The 18522-nt window shown below is 49.6% G+C and overlaps 1 protein-coding gene across 1 annotated transcript; it reads right to left on the bottom strand.

The window, feature by feature from the left end:
* Nucleotides 1-2557: 2557 nt before the first annotated feature.
* On the bottom strand, nt 2558-16764 carry LOC8039017 (catechol O-methyltransferase domain-containing protein 1). The gene is made up of 6 exons (XM_040205182.3): nt 16675-16764; nt 15677-15782; nt 15356-15474; nt 15167-15221; nt 14260-14393; nt 2558-2719 (listed from the first exon to the last, which is right to left on the bottom strand). The coding sequence occupies exons 2-6, from the start codon at nt 15753-15755 to the stop codon at nt 2558-2560; spliced, it is 549 nt and encodes a 182-aa protein (XP_040061116.1). The 5' UTR covers nt 15756-15782; nt 16675-16764.
* Between the last annotated feature and the right edge of the window lie 1758 nt (nt 16765-18522).

Below are 18522 nucleotides of genomic sequence, written 5' to 3'. Positions count from 1 at the left end.
GCAGAAGTCGCCAATATCGCTCAGTCTACGAATTATTGGATGTCTGCGTACAAGCTTATGCTGATGCATACTTCGCAGAAAAACAACAACCGCATCTCCACATGGTGGATGATGTTGATTGGGGCGAAGCTCTGGTGGTGCTTGTCTGCGTAGACGCTGAGCCGCAGTATGCCGAGCCTTTCGTTCGTTTTCATCCATGTCACGCTGCGGTCAAATGCTCAAATGCGTATATAACCACGTTTCATACCACACATTCTCTTTCTGACATGGATGAAAACGAACGAAAGGCTCGGCATGCTGCGGCTCACCGTCTACGCAGACAAGCACCACCCACGGTGGCACCGCCAGAGCTTCACCCCAATCAACATGATTCACCACGCGCAGAAGCGTTTTTTTTTTTTTGCCCTACACGAGCACGGGTGCACGTGCTCACGTGCTCGTGAGCACGAGCAGCCGACGCCGGACATCGGACGGACATGCGGACATGGCTAGCCCCTAAGGAGCTTCAAAAGTGCATGTGTAACTTCCATTTTTTTAGGCCAGTAGGAACTTTTTCGCAAGGCGTTGCTATTTAAACCCGCTGAAGCGTTTTTTTGTCTTGCTTTTTTTCCCCAAGCCAGCGCATTGGATTTGTTTCGAGTTCTTGCAAAGCGTACACTGGCTGCCCATTTTAGAAATAAATAATTTGATATAGACAAAGTCCCACAATTTTTTTTTTAAAAGCAATAGCGAGTACCATCTAACAAAGCCGCGTACTGGCGTTTAATATGTTTCTAAGGTACAAAAGGAGTACACAGTATGCACGTGTTCGATTGATGTACAGAGATCAACATGCGATTGCCGCCTTTTCTTCTGTTTTATACTTCAAATCCAAACAACTCTGGCGTGTATGTCTTCTACTTCTTTGCGAGAAATAGACAAAAGTATCACGAAAAACAAAAAGAAAACACCCGCGATTTTTTTAGAAGCACGAGCCGAGACTTCCATCTGCATGGCATCTTCAACTTGAAACGCTTTGTAAATCGGCAAACGTTATTAGTCAGAAAAATATATTTAAGGTCTATGCCAGAGGTGGGCAACATCTGCAGGAGCTAGGGCCCTGACTGCAGCATAACAGGAAAATAGGAAACGGGAAAAGAAGCACTAATCGTCGGCAGAGATGAGCGACGGCGAAAGCACGGGAAACAATAGTTCTACTAAAGTGATGTCGTAGCGTAACGGGTTTCACAGTGTTGTTTCAGCAGCCACTAACCCATTTTTATTATATTATAATATTATAGGGCATTATATTACAAAATTTCGAAACACTTTTTTTAGCTTAAAACACGAAGAGTCATCTCCGTTTCTTATTAGCTCATCCCTTTAAAAAAAAAAAAGAAAAACATCAAGAAACTGTGTGTGTGTGCGCGTGTGCATGCACATGTGTGTGTGGGGAGGGAAGGGAGGGGCGCTTGGAATGCTTTAGCATGACTCTTGGAAACGCCACACACGTCTCCCTCTGGGAAACGCTAACGCTGACCTATTCACTTTTTTTTTTCTTTCGGCTTCTTTGCTTCCTCTATTTCTTGCTGCCTCTTTATGGCCCTGTTACAGGGTCAATGTCAGCATTTCCCAAAGGAGGACGTGTGTCGCGTTCCCAAAGGTCATGGTAACGCATTTCCTAAGAATCCACCAATGAATCTTCCTGTAATTTCCTTCGCCCCCTTCTCTGCGCTTTGCCTCTAAGAGTATGTCGACGCCCTAGGATACGGCCGTCCATATCACTCGTGGAAAGAACCACATCCATTCCCCTGATGGAAGGAACCGCATTCATATCACTCGTGGAGGGAACCGCCGTCCATCGTTTTAGCTACTCACATACATCACAGCCCACACACAGTATACTACGGAAAACCAGAGAGAAGAACAAGCGGCGAATGCGGAGCTGCAACTGAGCACGCCCGCATTGCACCGGGCCGTTGCGAAGCGTGTAGTGCTGAATGAGACGGCGCTATTAGGTAAGGCCAACGCTGGGCGCAGATTGGACACGACGGTTGCGTCAACGTTCGGCTCAAACTTGATTCGAAGCCAAGCGTTGCCCTTCTCTGATGACGCCATCTCATTTAGCACTAAGGCTCTATAGGAGGTGTTGCGCAGCGTCTCCTCCTCTCTCGCTCCACGCGAGCTGTGCGCGTGGCAGACGAAAACGAAAGGCTCGTTCTGACGAAAACCCGCGGCGGTGTCTGTCAGTTTGTCAGCGCCAGGGAGAGGGGAAGAGATTGACGCGGTGCTGACGTCAGCTCTTCGGACCAATGGGAGCACCGCACGCGTTTCCCTCTCTCCCTCCTTCTCCCTCTCTCCCCGGCGCTTACAAACGAAATACACCACCGCAATTTTCGTCTAAACGAGCGTTCTAATGCTAACGCATTAAAAATTGCGCGTGGCATTGTCGAACATTGATGACATCGTTCTTAATCGGAATGACAACAATATTCGCCTGGGACAGGAGTAGAAGTAACGCAGAAACCCGATGTCTCATCGACCGGAGAGTAGAGTATACTTTATTGACACGAGTGTTCTATTTCTTAAGTGCCAACGTCACACCATCGGCCAAGGTGAGCATGCACAGATGAATGCGATCATCTCGGTGCAGTTTTCGATTGAGTGCTCGCAGCGCCACCGTTCCTTTCTCGAAGTAAGGATCGTCGATGGTACCGTAGACGTACCCCATCCAAAAGACCTTAAATGAAGAAAATAACGAATAATTCAACTCTTTATGCGCAGTATAGCCATAGGCAGTTTAGCACACGCAGGGAGGGGCTTAATACGTTCAAGCTTCTACAGCCACTACGCTGCTAATATACCATACAAAACACAGTCTGCACACACTGTCTGAAGCATGGCTCTTCCTTGTTTGACAGTCCTGCCACGTTGGCCATACGACTGCCAGCAGATAATCCTGCCATCATGTCCTCAGCGAACACAATGTCGTTTGTGGGATTTGGGAGCACGACATTATTAAGAACAGTGTAAAAGGACGGGACAAAAGTAGGAGCACACAGGAGGGACGCTGACCAACAACTGAATGTTTTTTGGAAATTCCACACGAGCGCAGTGTCTCCCACGTGCACGCGGTCGTCTAATCACATATCTTGTGGGGTCATACTAAAATCGCCACGAGATAAATCCGAACGCTGGCTCGAGCAAACCAGCTGCGTCACACGCGATGAGCGTAATCAGGTGGATGAAGAAACTTGAACTCCTTCCTGCAAATCCACGCACGCGTAACACCCAATCCCTCCGTCTACTCAATATCTACAGCCTCCCTCAAGATCGTCATGCACGGTTTGACAAGTTGTTTGAAGCCGCACGCTGCAAGGGTTGCGCCACAATCATTGGAGGCGATTTTAACGCTCCGCATCCAACTTGGGGTTACCTTCGCGACACACCTAAAGGCCGAAAGCTCCACACTCTGATTCAACAACAGAATCTCACTTTACTTACTGATTCATCGACACCCACACGTCTTGGAACCAGCGTTGCACGAGACACGTGCCCAGACCTTACCATGTACCGTGGCACTAAACCCTGCACCTGGCAGAACCTTGAGGAACAGCTTGGCAGTGACCATTCGATTCTTGAAACCCGTATCCACACTAAAGACTTCACAGGGGAAGCACGCCACATCCGTATCACAGACTGGCCTGCCTTTCGTGCATCATCCTATTCTTATACCTCCTCCGACACACTCACCGATTGGGTGCAGGCACTGCAAACCCGGCTAAACCGACACACGCGCACTCTTACTACCACTCCAGATGCACCGGATATAGACTCCCACCTACTCCATCTGTGGGAAGCACGTCGTAGCCTAACCAAACGGTGGCGACGTCAACGCCGCAACAAGAAGCTAAAACTACGTATTGCCCAACTTACTGTTGATGCTGCAGACTATGCTGCCAACCTTACTGGTGAAAACTGGCACGCGCTATGTGACAATCTCAATGGCACGCTCGGTACCGCACGAACGTGGTCCCTACTCCGTCACCTCATACAGCCCGGTCAAGCCAAATCGGACAGGACCAAGGGCATTCATAAACTTCTACGCGCCACTAACCTAACAGACGCCCAATGCCTCACTCAGCTACGACAACGCTACCTTCCCCCTCCTGACGCTCCATGTTACGCGGACTACATGGGTCCCCCCAACACACTCTCTTATCTTAACGCACCGATTGCAGCAATTGAGATTCGCGCTGCACTGACCGACATACGCCGCAACACATCCCCTGGTCCTGACCAGGTCCGCTACTCTCTTCTCTACAACCTCTCTGATTTGGACACCACGCAGCTTACTACCTATACTTGAACGAGGTGTGGGAGTCGGGTACCCTTCCCAAGGAATGGAAGGAAGCAACAGTGGTTCTGATTCCCAAGCCTGGCAAACCCCTCTCCTTGGAGAATTTGCGCCCGATTTCTCTTACCTCGTGTCTGGGCAAACTGCTTGAGAAAGTTGTACAGCTTCGCCTCCACAAATTTCTTGCGGACACATCAGCTCTTCCCGACACCCTTTATGGATACCGTAGTGGCATTTCTACCCAGGATGTGCTGCTCCGTCTCCAACACGATGTTTTAGACTCGCCGAGCACTGCCCAATATCGCGCCGTCCTTGCCGCAGATCTTAAGGGGGCTTTTGACAACCTCTCTCACGATCTGGTCCTTGAACAGTTGGCAGCCACTGGCTGCGGAGTGAAAGTGTACAATTACGTCCGCAATTTCCTCCGTGACCGATCTGCCAGCCTCGTCCTTGGTCATCTTCGCTCTCCTTCCGCGCCAGTGGCAAACCGTGGCACACCGCAAGGCTCTGTACTTTCTCCGCTCCTGTTTAACCTTGCCATGCGAGGTCTTCCTCCCCTTCTGGATCAGATCTCGGATGTCAGACATGCAATTTATGCAGATGACATTACTGTCTGGGTAACGAAAGGCTCCCTCGGACACATAGAGACTCAGCTACAAGAAGCCGCTACTACCATCGAGCACTACGCCCGGCGTGGAGGCCTCACCTGTTCCCCCACGAAGTCAGAATTACTAATCGTGACCAAACACGCTCGCGGACAGGCCGACTTCCCCATTACCATCACATTAGACGGCAAACCCGTCCCGCGTAAATCGGCCATACGGGTGCTTGGCTTTGTGTTACAATCCAACGCTAAAGCAACTCAAACCCTCCATCAACTCACCACCCAGTGCAACCAAATTATGCACATGCTTTGCCGCGTCTCAAATCGTCGACATGGCCTTAAAGAGGCGGATGCCCTACGCCTTGTCCAGGCCTTGATACACACTCGCTTAACCTACCACCTTCCTTACCACAACCTCACCCAGACCGAACACACTCGTATGTCTGTATTGCTGCGGAAGGCGCAGAAACTTGCTCTCGGACTCCCTGTTCGCACAGCCACCGTTTGCCTCGAGAGGCTTGGGGTGACCAACACTCTGGAGGAGCTCATGGAAGCTCATCGGGCTGCCCAGTTGACGCGCTTGCGCTGCACGGCTCAGGGGCGGGCACTCCTTGCCACCCTTGGTTTTCCACCCTGTCCCGCTACCCTCGCAGCTGAGGGTCTCTCCCCAGCTGCGCGTGCCAGACTCACTGTGGCTCCCATCCCCCGTCATATGAATCCTACCCGCCACTCGGCTCGGCGCGACCATCGCTCGCGCTACCTCCGACGCGCGTATCCGGTAGGTTGCGATACCGTTCGTGCCCTCTTCACGGACGCCAGCCCGCAGGGTGTGCGCGGTGGTATTACAGTTGTCGTGGACTCTGATCTCAGGACAGTCCACGCGGCCACTGAGCGTGGTCTTACCGACGTCTCCGTCTTGGAAGAACGAGCGGTCGCCAGGGCAATACTTTCTACCTCCTTTCTCTCCTCCTCCATGCCCATTCACATTCTCACTGATTCGCAGACGGCCTGTCGGCACTTCCTATATAACACCTTACATCCTTCCACTGCATCTTTACTCGACCCGTTCCTATCCTCCACCTCCCACAATTTCCGGCTGATATGGGTGCCTGGGCACGCAGCCGTCCCCGGTAATGAGCGCGCTCATGCGCTCGCCCGAGACCTCTCACACCGGGCGCCAGGGGAAGACTTTGTCAGCATCCAACCAGCCCCTTACTCCTACAGCACTCACCTTGCAGAGCTACGCCTCGCTCGGCAGCATTATCCGCCTCCTCACCCTTCCCTTACTCGCAGAGACGCCGTCATATGGCGACAACTGCAAACTAACACTTTCCCGACCCCCCTCTTCTACTCTTACCTCCACCCGTCACTCAGCCCGCCTCAGTGCCCGCACTGCGGCGACCGTCCCAACCTTTTTCACATGGTCTGGCAGTGCCAACTCATTCCCGCCGTCCCACCCAATCCCAATCCCACCCCCACCTCCTGGGAGGAGCGGCTGACCGATGACACGGCCACTGGTCAGCAATCGCTGGTGGACCGCGCCAAGGCGGTCGCCGCCACATATGGGGCCCCGGACTAGGGGCTCCACCCGAGAGTTTGTCACACGTCGCTACAATAAAAGTTTATTCACTCACTCACATATGATTAATCACTGTTAATGAATTGCGGTTCCCTGCTCGTCAAATGTATACAGGCGCGACACTGCTAGAGCGATCTTGTCCGCAGGCAAGTATAAGGGTAGCTTCCAACATCTCCGTCCTAACGTTCCTCTGCTGAGAGGCTGCCACCTGGGTGTTGCCCAACGAGAAAGAACAACCACATTCCCTGCAGTGTATTAGCGAGTGAGACTGATAGCCGTTGAGAGCGAAGCCGCGTGCACTCGCAATTTGTTGTTAAAAAAACGACCGGTCTGGCCTATATACACTTCTACAGCTCAGAAAAATCCTGTACACAACTTCAGTGGCGCAGGGCAGGAGGTGCTTGGCGTGCTTCTCGACGCATTGCTGCTTTCTTTTTTTTTCTTCTTTTTTTTTTTTTTTTTTTTTTTTTGGGGGGGGGGGGGTTGTTTTGTTCCCGCTCAACATCGCGCACATATTTTTTATACTTTGCAGGAGGCTGTGAAAACGGCATCAACGTTGAAATTCGCTCTTTTACGTTTCAAGTTATGTGAGACCGTCTGCACGTAGGGCTTCACGTGGAACATTTTTAGCCGTTTTCAAGGTGCGTTCTCGGGGTTTTTCAGCTTCTTTAGCAGGGATTCTGCCACTCCTCCCAAAAGAAAAGGATGGAAAGCTGACTGTTTCAGACGAAGTACCTGACGGTCAAAGCTTTCGCGAACTACGTGTGCACGGGATTTTAAAGGAATACTTCAACGAAATTTGAAATATACCCGTCGTGTTCAAAAATTTATGTTGAATATGATCCACAATATCCGTAAATGACAACCCCACGTTTGTATTTTGAGCCTGGTGGCTATATTTTTTGTTATAAACGGCCCACTGTGGCAAGCGCTCGGAGAACAACCAGCGGAGAGCATGACATCCAACGCAATCGTGACGTAGTTCGTTTCGAGACGAGCAAAGCTACGGCGAGGCTGATGTTGAGAGGATGGCCCAGTCGTTCCAGCGGGATATTAGTTCCAGTTACCGAAGTGGCTGCTTTTGTACGAATTTTGAGTGACGGGTTAATCTTCTATAATTTTGTAGGGGGACAATAGCGACTTTTGGGACACACAAAAGGGATTCTCGGGAAGAGGGGAGTTCATCCTTCCCCTCTTCTCTCGTCGTGGCCGGAGGCGAGACAGTAATCCTCACTATCTCTCAAGGTTCCTAGATGGGTATTACAAACGAGGCGTTAGCGACATCCACCAGGTGCTCTTTGCTAATCGTTTAATTCGTTTTAAAATTCTTATTCGTGACATTTTTAACAAGATATTGCTATGATCGATGTGATACTGCTCCTTTGAAGACATATAGACCAAAAAATGAGCGCTCAAATTCAACTCATCTCTGTGACGTCACGGCGCGGTGGTGGCGCGTCGGTCGCACTTCCGGTCTGGGGCTGTGGGCAGAAGTCCCATGCCAGACTTGTATTCCTGCGTTGTTTTGAAAGGAACCAGACAAAAACCTGCCTTCTCGTCAAAACGCCGCGACTGGGGCCGTACCAAAAGTGTCGAGAAAGGTTTGGAGGTCAGTTTTCAGGTGCTCGATTCGTCTGAGAAGGATATGTGCCGTAAAAAGGAAAAAGCAGACGCCTTCGGACAACGATTGCTTGGGCGGGAAGCACTTTGGGTTGAATTCACGGATACTTGTGGTCATCAGATTTATTTGTTTTGTTGCAAATGAACGCCAGAGAACCATCAAGTTGTGCGGACCACCTGCGGACTACGTTCAGTGCGTCTTCAAGTTCAAACGGCCGCCTGATCGTTCGAGCTGTCGTCTGCTCTCTCAAACGTTTCTGCTTGTCGTCTGCTCTCTTAGACGACGCCGGCCCGTATATGTTGGCCCGGTACTTGCGATAAGAAGTAAGTGCAGGCCTCAAAGGACTTACGTTTGAAGGTTGGTAAGCAGGCTCGATGTAAACAGTAAATAAAAGATGTTGATCATTGTTACCAGTGACTATCACTGACTTGCTATGCCTAATTGACTTGGTCCGATTCTGCTTGCAATTTTCAGTATCGACGTCGACCATCTCAGCTACGGTTCACGCTTTTGCAGCCCGAGCGGCGTCGCGACTGAAAATTGCGAGCGAAATCTCATCATGCGAATCAGGTTTTAGCGTTCATACTGCGGCGTCCACGCGGAATGAATCGCCACATGTCATATTATTCGCGCGAAGTTTCGCGGTTTAACGAGCCTTGGTAATTTCGCTGACGCCGCTCAAGTAGTCGGACATCGCCAGGAAAACGTAAAATCAACAATTCGAACGCGAAAAAGAGCAGGGGGACTCACACCGACGCCGATAACATCGCGTTTCAATGGTTTGTCTATGGGCGACGGCGAGCTTTTTGCCCACACCCCCCTAGCGCATGCGCGGCGCCGGTGGCGTCCGCTAGGGGCGCTCCGGTTTGTTTGTAAACATGAGTTGGTGTATACCTTTAATAAAGCCGAACGGACGCACCGTGAGGCAAGGGGGAAAAAAAGGTCTTATTTTCGCCTCGAAGTGGTTGGTAAACTTCTGTGTAGTAATTTAAAAGAAAAACACACGAAATAAAATATAGAAAAAAGGCGCAGAGCCGACGCGGGTCTACGGGAAGCAAAGAATGCTGAAGACGGCAGCAGAAGGCGAGACGCGGGTCGAGCCAACACCGCCTTAAAGAAAAGGCCGTTGTGCTGATATTTTTGCGTCACTAGCGAAGGCCAAACGCTGTACAAAGATTGGAAATGCGTCAGCGTTCGGCTTCGAGTGAAGTTTGAGCCGAACGTTGACGCAATCGTCGTGTCCAATAGAATGGCGCAGACAGGGTCGAAGCTTATGGAGCTTCAATCCCCCCGCCCCCCCCCCCCCCCCCCCCCTCTTCCCTTGAAAAAAATTCCCGGATACGCCACTGGCCCAATCTGTGCCCAGCGTTGGCCTTCTTTGATGACACCGTCTCATTCAGCACCACGGCTTTGTTATCTAGGAGGTGTTGGCCGAGAGCGCCAACACTTAACGAGGTATGTGAATGTGAGTTCAATCCTATCATCTCAAGAACTCAGAAGACGCGGTAAGTCAAGGGCACACTTTCGGCGATGGGGCGGTGGCGCCATCTATGTTTGCGTCTATCGCCGTTTCAGTCAGACTGGAGCGCGTCGCGTTGAAGGGAGCAACCGAGAAAGTCAGCAGATAAGAAATTTCTGCAGAAACCACTAATGTTGGTGTTCTATGAATTTCGATAGCATTCGTCTAGGACAACCTCAAGGACGACGTCTAGGACGACTTCAAGGTCGACATCTTTAAAGGACAACTCCGGTCCATAGTTTCGATTTTGGAATTATGACTGTTTTTAGCGCAGTCAACGTCCCTGAATTACATGGTGTTTTTTTTTTTTTTGTTTTTTTTTTTCTCGGTATTGCGCGTAGTTTGAAAGATATCGACGCCTCAAAGTTTTGTTTGAGGCGCGGTCGACAAAACCGAAACTAGCCGCTCGAGGTCCCGGCAACGCTGGAAATCAGCCGCTTGGCAGACTTGACGTCACTGTCGTTCTCGTTCAACGAGTACGCGGTCCAAGCGGCACCTGCCTCTGTGTCACTAGCCGTTTAAAGATAAAAGGTAAGCTGCTTTCGTTTTAATTCTGTATACCTGGTAGATGTCCAGCATATGTAGCAATAGTTAGTGCGTATAGACCGGCACGCTGTTTACAACCAAGCCCGCGTTTGCCCACATCAGGTGTGGGCACTGCGCGTGCGCACAAACCACATTCGCGTGAAGCGAAGCGTCCGCGCATACGCAGTGCCGTCGACAGCGCCACCGCAGCTGCGTGACGTCAAGCCCGCGTGTCGGTCTTGGCAGGCGAGTGAACTCGTTCGGTGCCGGCGTAGGACGCCGATCTCACTATCCCTTCGCTTCGACTACGGGAGTGGTTATGCCGTACGCCAAAATCAATACCGTAGTCGTTTATTTCGCTAAAACGGCCCAAGTAACTTTCTGTGGCAAAATAGCCTGATTGTTTGTTGCTGTTTGTATGAGCAGTGGAACGCGCGCGCGCGGCAGGCGTTGATTAACTTTGTACCCGGTGGCCGTCGCCGTGCGCGCGCTTGTCCGTGCACGTACGTTGGGACTGGCCCCCAGCGCGAAAGCGAGAATCCTACATACAAACAGCAACAAACAATCAGGCTACTATGCCACAGAAAGTTACTTGCGCCGTTTTAGCGAAATAAACGACTACGTAGTCGTTTATTTCGCTAAAACGGCGCAAGTAACTTTCTGTGGCAAAATAGCCTGATTGTTTGTTGCTGTTTGTATGAGCAGTGGAACGCGCGCGCGCGGCAGGCGTTGATTAACTTTGTACCCGGTGGCCGTCGCCGTGCGCGCGCTTGTCCGTACTCGTACCTAGGCTTCTCGCTTTCGCGCTGGGGGCCAGTCCCACACACGAAGCTTTGGGGCTCTCCGGCGCGGGCTGCGGCGTCCGAACACGCGTGTGCTGGGCTGTATACGTTTGTTTATTCGCTTTTTTTTTTTTCCTCAGGCGCGTAAAAAGGGAGTTTGTAAGTTACGACACTGTAATTTACCACATAAGTTCGTCTAGGTAGTGGATCTAATTTGTGAAAATATCAAAGAAAAGGCTTGCCGCACTCTGAAGTCAAACAACAAACACACACACACAAAAAAAAGCTTGTGATTGGAGCTAGTTGCCGGTTGTAGTCCTACATGCCTATTATTCCCATTCAACGGAGCGTGAATGCTCCATGTTCAACAGTGCATTTGACAATGACTGCTTTATTGATCGGGTTACTTTTATCATGTTTACCTTTTGTGTAAGACATGCCACTTATTATTGTGAAGTTTATTGCTATGCTGACTGCATGTTTTACCTCACGTCTTCAGTGTGGTTCGGCTGGAATCATCATTTTCACTAATTTAATGCAGAGCGTAGATCGACAACCCAGAAATGTTTTCTTTTCTTTTTTTTTCTTTTTTACACCTGAGCTGTTAAGGGCTAGGTTCCCCAGGATCGTGTCCATGTATGTTGACACAAACCTACCTGGACAGCTACCGCCATCTATAAGCGACGGCGGCAAGCACACATCCAGTGTGGTTTCCTCCGTCGCTCGTAGATGGCGGCAACCTTTCCAGCTATAATAGAAGAATCGATAGTTGGCCGCGTTGGTGGGAATTCACCGTAGGAAACAGCGCGAACAATAGACGACGACGAAGGAGAAGCACACAGTGTATCGAGTACAGCTCCGCTGGTCTTCCTTCTTCACAAGAGTGGAAAGGCTGAACAATTTTATCTCTGCTGCCTTTCTCCATGTGGAATAAATAAAGCGTTTGATTTTGAATCCCCACCTCAATGTCGTGTGCCAATTTCCAAACTGAGCGGGCTTCTTTTTTTTTTTTTTTTTTCAGCAGGCACGTTGTTTAGTGAGACATCGAAGACGACGATAGCTTTAACTAGAGTGTACCTTAACCCATATGCACATGACCCACTGCCACGTGCTAACGAACTTCGCAGGAAGAGTGCTTCTGTCTGACACCACGATGCGCGCGAGTGCGCACCGAGTTGCTCGCTGAAACGAGTCTTGGAGTCCTCACAAGCAAATAAACAAAAGGCTATACCGAAGCTAAGCGGGCTACAGATAAAAGCAACGGCTAAACACGCCAAGCACCAGCCGAAGTAGCGGTGGTAGCGACTCACAGTAGCGCACTTTACGCCGCTCGACCGCGCAACGGGCCAGCCTAGGGTGCCTACATGTTTCCGCCGCTCCGCTGTTTAGGGTGGCGACAACGTTTGTGATACCTGTTGCCGACAAACCAGTGTTGCCTACCTCGTTACCATGGCAGCCTCCGCTGTTTCGTCGACCATTTTGTCACACTCGTCAGTCGTGCGCTCGCGCTACTCCGCTAATCCTCGTTAGGGCTAGGGAGCGGCCACCGCTCTCGTTCCGACGGCGAGGTTTCGGCGTGCGATGCCGGTCTGTTGCGTTCCATTTTGTCGAGGGGACTCACGTTTCGATAAACGCAACGCATACTTCTTGCTCGCAACTTTAAAGTATGAAACACCCGAATAAGGAGAGCGACAGCCACGACGACCGCCATCCCGCTGAGCCTCCGACTCGTCCGACTCCTCTTATGAACGGAAACGGAAGTGGCCTCACCCTAGGCCAGCCCATCCGGACCGGGGGAAAAAAAAAGAGAAAGATCATGACGTCACGGCCCAAGGTTGCTTTAGCGATCGGTGACCCGCTGGCGGCCCGCTAACGAGCGGCTGCTCGCAGCGGATCGCATTTTTATTATCGGCATTAGTTGGGAATGCGGCGTCCCCTTGACGTATATTTTGGCTAGGGTCGTTTTTTGTGTCACTAAAGCGATACAAGTCATTTGTTTTCTTTTGAATTTTGGCCGGAGTTGCCCTTTAAAGACGACGTCCTAGAGGATGACGTCAAAGACGCTGTCTAGGACGACCTCTGGGACGAAGTCGAGGACGACGTCAACGTCATCAGGTCGTTCGAAGAGGGTGCGAATATGAAGGAGTGTGAGAATCTGAGCTGAATTGGTCTACTGCACATTAGGAGGCCAGAAAGTCCAAGAAACCCAAGGGGGCAGGTAAAGAATGCTAGCACATTAAAGGGGCGATGTAACAATTGTTGTACTTCGCGCAAATACCGCTTAAAACGGATCCCTGACGTTAATGATCTATGAAACACGCGTTCGTTTTTCACCCCACGTAATCGAAGTTCAAAAAAAAAAAAATTAAAGAAAAACGAGCACCCTTCACCCCCTCGACTCGCAGCCAGGGGTGATTGGTGACCGAGTGGGCTAAACCGCACACCCAGCTCGACGCGCGTGGAGCGAAAGCTCGCGTTGCAGAACCCAGAGATCCTGGGCTCTAGCCCCACCCCTGGCCGTTTCGATCTGGATGAGCATCGTACCGGCGTGCGGTCGTGTATCACTACTGCGTGAGCATGGTAAAGACCCCAGGTTAGCAGTCGTTCTGCACTGGCAAAATTGCTCATCTACAGCTGGTGTAAACCAGTGTCATCTCATCCTGGCAGACCGACCTTACGTAGTATAAAGCACTAAAAACGTCAAAATAAACTCGCAGCCAGAACAAGCGGTCACGTGATCTGGAGCCAATTATATGCCGCCAATCTTGATCATAGCCACACGCTGGGGTTGGCAAAGCACAGGATACGCGCTGAGTTTCAGACATTGTTATGGGTCGGCTATTGTCGTCGTTGCAGCGATTGGACACGGGCCACTATTCGAATGCACGGCGAGGCATCGATTGTCACGAGCCCAGATCGGATCCGTACGCAGTCTTTGCGTCCACTGTGTTAGCAGCATTTGAATATTGTCACCGCAAAGCTCGATGACGCATTCCCGAGGATCGTACTGTTGCCATTGTTCCCACAGCTCCGTCATCAAATTTCGCGAAGGGGCAAAAGGTGGCGTTGGAAGGAGAGACTGAAAGAAAAGCTCCGCTTTCATCCTTTTAAATTCCGCCGCGACGAAGGGTGTCGAATGATCGACACCCGTTAATCGACTAAGTAATCAATTAATTGGTTTCGTTCATTCCAATGCATAATAGTTTTTATATTCGGCGCTCTGACGACGCCGCACACTCTAGCCTCCTCCTGTCCATCAGTCCCTTTCCGTAGAGTAAAGCAATCGAACTCACATTGTCAATAGCAATGATGCCGTTCTTTCTGACCAGCTGCAAACTCTTCTCGTAGTAGACGTCGCAATCATCCTTGTCCGCGTCGATGAAAACAAAGTCGAATGTTCCGGCTTGGCCTTCCGCTATTAATGCGTCTGAAATTGATCGGTTTTGGGAAGAAATTAGGGTGCTCGCTACCACCCTTTGCTTTGCGGCAGGTAAAGAAATCAGTGATCTATAAACTTGAAGCCAATCGCAGCCACCGGTGTTCATGACGTACCGACTGTAAGGTGGAAATTCTTTTAATATGGAAGACGGTCGTGATATATTAGCAACGAGGGAGCAAGGGGCTTCATCGAGGCCGACAGACACCCTTGCGTACGGGTTCTAACCATCGTGCACAGATACGCACCACCTCCTGGGCCATCCAGGGTTACTTACTCTCGTACAGAAATTATTATGAGCACAGAAAGTGTCTTATCGGCCTAATTCTTTAAGAAAACCGGCATGAAGAAGCGTCATGAAGAACCGTCATGAAGAACACTGACATATCACGTGATATCATGAGGTCATGCGACACCATGATTCCACGTGACGCCACGTCATCGCGTGACACCCTAAGGTAATCTGACACATTGACGTCACATGACGCCGTGATAAACTATCATAAGGTCACGTGACACCGTTAAGTCACACAGTCATGTGACTTCACGATGGCATATGACATCATGACAAGGCTTCTCACTTTATTAGCGCGTTGCAACGAGCAATGGCATCACTAATAAAATAATTAAAAAAAAAACTCGAGCATTATACGTAAAAATAATCTTAATTTGCAATAAAAAAGGCGCCTGCTTTTTTTTTTACGTTGGAATTATGGTATCATTTGCGTTGGGCCCGGGGAAATGGAAGGGGTGTTCTTGCTTACCCAGCGTCTCTTTGGCTGGCCCGATCCTAGTCTCAATCTTTTGATCCACGTCCGCCTTGAGCAAAACAAGAAAGCGTCAGAGGTTGGTGGGACTTTCATCCTTTCTCTGCTATATTCTAAAATTTACGCGTGATTTATTCTACAAAAAATATGGGTTCAGACGAATGTGAGTTAAGGGGTGTTACGTGCCTTCTCCCAGAAAGGCCGACCGATATCCACGTGGCACTCGTGAAGTTCCAGAGTAACCACTTTGCCGTCAGGGGGCAGCGCCAACGCAGCAGCCATTGCGCTGCACCCAGTGTAAGTACCTGCAGGAACACAACTTCGAGAAACTTTCCGGGAGTCTAGCTTTCATACAAATAAATAAAGCGGGGGAAAAAAAAAAACTCACGAACTCGAAAGAATTGCAAATTGCCCCAGCGTTTAAAGCATAAACTTTGCTGTCTCCGAAGCCTCAATTCCTGCACACCGCGGTACTAAGGCTGACACGATTAAAATATTCTTACTTACCGATTTCGAGATATTTCTTCGCATTTATTGCCCTAAGTAGAAGCTGAAAAAACTGGAGCTCGCATCTGTCTCCCATCATGCCACCCCAGGGCAGACTTTTGGTCAACTGCAAAACACAAGCACGCGAAACACGCATTCGTATTACTCCCGAAGCTTTAGCTACATAATTAAAAAAGAAATAGAGCCAAGAAAACTGCTTCAGAAAATTGCGGTTGCACGGTTAGCAGTGGCAGTGATGCCACTGCTAACCGTGCAAGGCGGGCGAAAGAGACAGAAGAGAGGAAGCAGCACCTATTAGCGGCGAAATGTTTCGGTGGCGCCCTCGTTCGGTTACCTTTCGTGACGTCCTTACCTTGTGAACAGCAAGTTCGATGGTGTTTGTAATGAACATGGGGGAAGCCTGAAATCACAGCGCTCTCAAAGCAGCACTGCCAACACTGTCAAAATTGAAGCACTTAACATTCCTCTTATTTCCAACGATGAGACATCCTTTGCTGATGTCATAGTCAGCATTCGGCCAATTGTGGTGGGCCGACCACAGCGACGCTTTCGATCGCTCACGTCGCCAATACTCTGTTCACTCTTAAACTGAGAGAGACTACAGTCAAAGCTACAAGCGCGAGCTAGCCCGCGCTCCTGGCTTTGAGACGTACATTTTTAGAGCGAGTGCTCGTTCTGTGGATGAATTAAAATAATTAGAGCAAAAATATAACGGAAGATCCATCGTGGATCCGGCGTTAGCATGACTCTTGGGAAACGCTAACACTGATCCCGGTACAAAGGCATAGAAGAGTCAGCAAAAACTTGAGGAAGCAAAATAGAAAGGCAAAACAGAAAAGCGAAGAGGTCAGCGTTAGCGTTTCCCAAAGGGAGACTTGTGTGGCGTTTCCCAAGGGCCATGCTAACGCATTCCCTAAGGATCCACCAATGGATCTTCCTTTTATGTCCTGGATATATCAGTAACAAAGAAACTGAGTGAGCGCTAAAAGCAGTCTTACGTCGATCAGCTCCGCCTGCGCAGGATGAAGGCGAAGGCTGTTATCAGCGGCATACTGCACAGCGTTCTCGTCGGTGTGACCAGCTTTCGGTGGAATGTTGGAGAGATTCTAGACCAGTATAAAACAAAATATAAACATAGTCAGTTGCACTATAGCCCCTGGAGCGCGTCTCTGACTGGTGTGTATATCATGTCCATTTGCGCCCGATGACGTCACTGAGGTTCCACGCGCTTGCTTGTCGCGATCCTGGCGGTGGCACAGCAGCAGAGGTGTGTGCGGCCAATGCCTATCCTGTTACAGGTCGCTCTGCGGCAAGACAGTCGACGGAAACCAAAACAGACACGGGCTGGCACGTCGCGACGGCAGCGACCCTCGCGTCTGCTCGCCGTTTTCGGGTGCATTTCTTCGACCAACCGCCAGGATCGCGGCATCCGACAGAATGACACGACATCTCTTGTGACGTGTTTTGTTGCCACTTAGGAACCCCTTTAGATGTATGAGCGGGATAGGACGGTAAACACACAAGTCTTATAGCCAATTCACACGATCATAAAGGTACCTTTTGCTCCAAGACGTTGACGGTCGGCAACGAATCAGTTCGCGAATCTCCGCGCGTGACAGGTGCTCGCAACCAAGGAGAACGTTTTGACTCGCCGATTGCAAAAGGCCGTATTAATGGGGTTTATAATTATGGTTTCGTCTTTTTCCGAAAAATCTGATAAACTCCGAAAAACACTCGCCGGTAAAATTCTCTACAATTCGGACGTATACGAAAAACTCCGAATTTCGAGATCATGGCAGCAAATTAAAAGCACACACACAAAAAAAAGAGAGGGCTCTACGAATAAAGCTTTTGTCAAAGTTTGTCAACACGTGTCATTAGTGGCAATGAAAAAATCAAAACATGTTTTAGACTATTGAAAAAATGTATTTTTGTTTATCTCGCCACGGTTCGTTCAGTACAATGAACCAATCTGCTTCTGGACCACATCAAAATCCACTGTTCCGGTTTCCAGTGCGGACCATTGTCTTTCGAAACTGTTTTTGTTGTGGTGGTTGTGGTTGCGGTTGTTGTACTTCTAAAAGCCTGTTCACACCCTTGCAACTGAGTAGGACCGACTGAGACAAGACCTGTTTTTAAGCCTCTTGCGACGGCTGAGGACCGGATGCGCTGCTGAGGAACAGGTCCTAAGCCGTGGCAAGAGGCTTAAAAACAGGTCTTGTCTCAGTCGGTCCTACTCGGTTAGAAGGGTGTGAATGGGCCTTTAGAGGAGCGAGGGGTTGTATTTTCATCGCAGTGAAAGATGTGAACCTGCAGATATTATAGAATGGGGAGGGCGGCTGAAGTTTTTTTATGGGACAGTTAGTACAGTGAGTCGCAAGGGCGCCAACGCCAATAGCAGCTGCAGAATTACCTTTCGATACTGTTGTTGTTTTTTGTTGTCGTTGTTTGTTACTGTCACTGTTGCTGTTATGGTTGCTGTTGTTGTTGTTTTGTTGTTGCTGCTGTCGTTGTTGTCGTTGTCGTCGTTGGTGTTGTTGTTGTTGCTGCTGTTTTTGTTAGTGAATGTCTTTGTCCGGACATTATCTAATTTAAAAAAAAAAAATTAAAACAAAGTAAATAAACTTGGAAATTTGAGAATTGGGAATCTTCGAAAAATAATTTCCGCTAAACCCCAAATTTACAACGAAAAAAGAACTCTGAAAAACACCCTCCGAATATCGCGAAAAATTATATCGCAAATACCGCACATGGCGAAAATCGCAAACACTCCGAAAGTGCTTAAAGGGGTACTCCACCGATTTTTTGAGCTACCTTAACTAACTATATTTTCTGACTCCCCGGCC

The sequence above is a fragment of the Ixodes scapularis genome, unplaced genomic scaffold (genome assembly GCF_016920785.2).
Source record: "Ixodes scapularis isolate PalLabHiFi unplaced genomic scaffold, ASM1692078v2 PGA_scaffold8__174_contigs__length_109621045, whole genome shotgun sequence".
NCBI classification, from domain to species: Eukaryota; Metazoa; Arthropoda; class Arachnida; order Ixodida; family Ixodidae; genus Ixodes; species Ixodes scapularis.
Note: the sequence above shows the minus strand (reverse complement) of the source record. Positions and strands in the feature narration are given on the sequence as shown.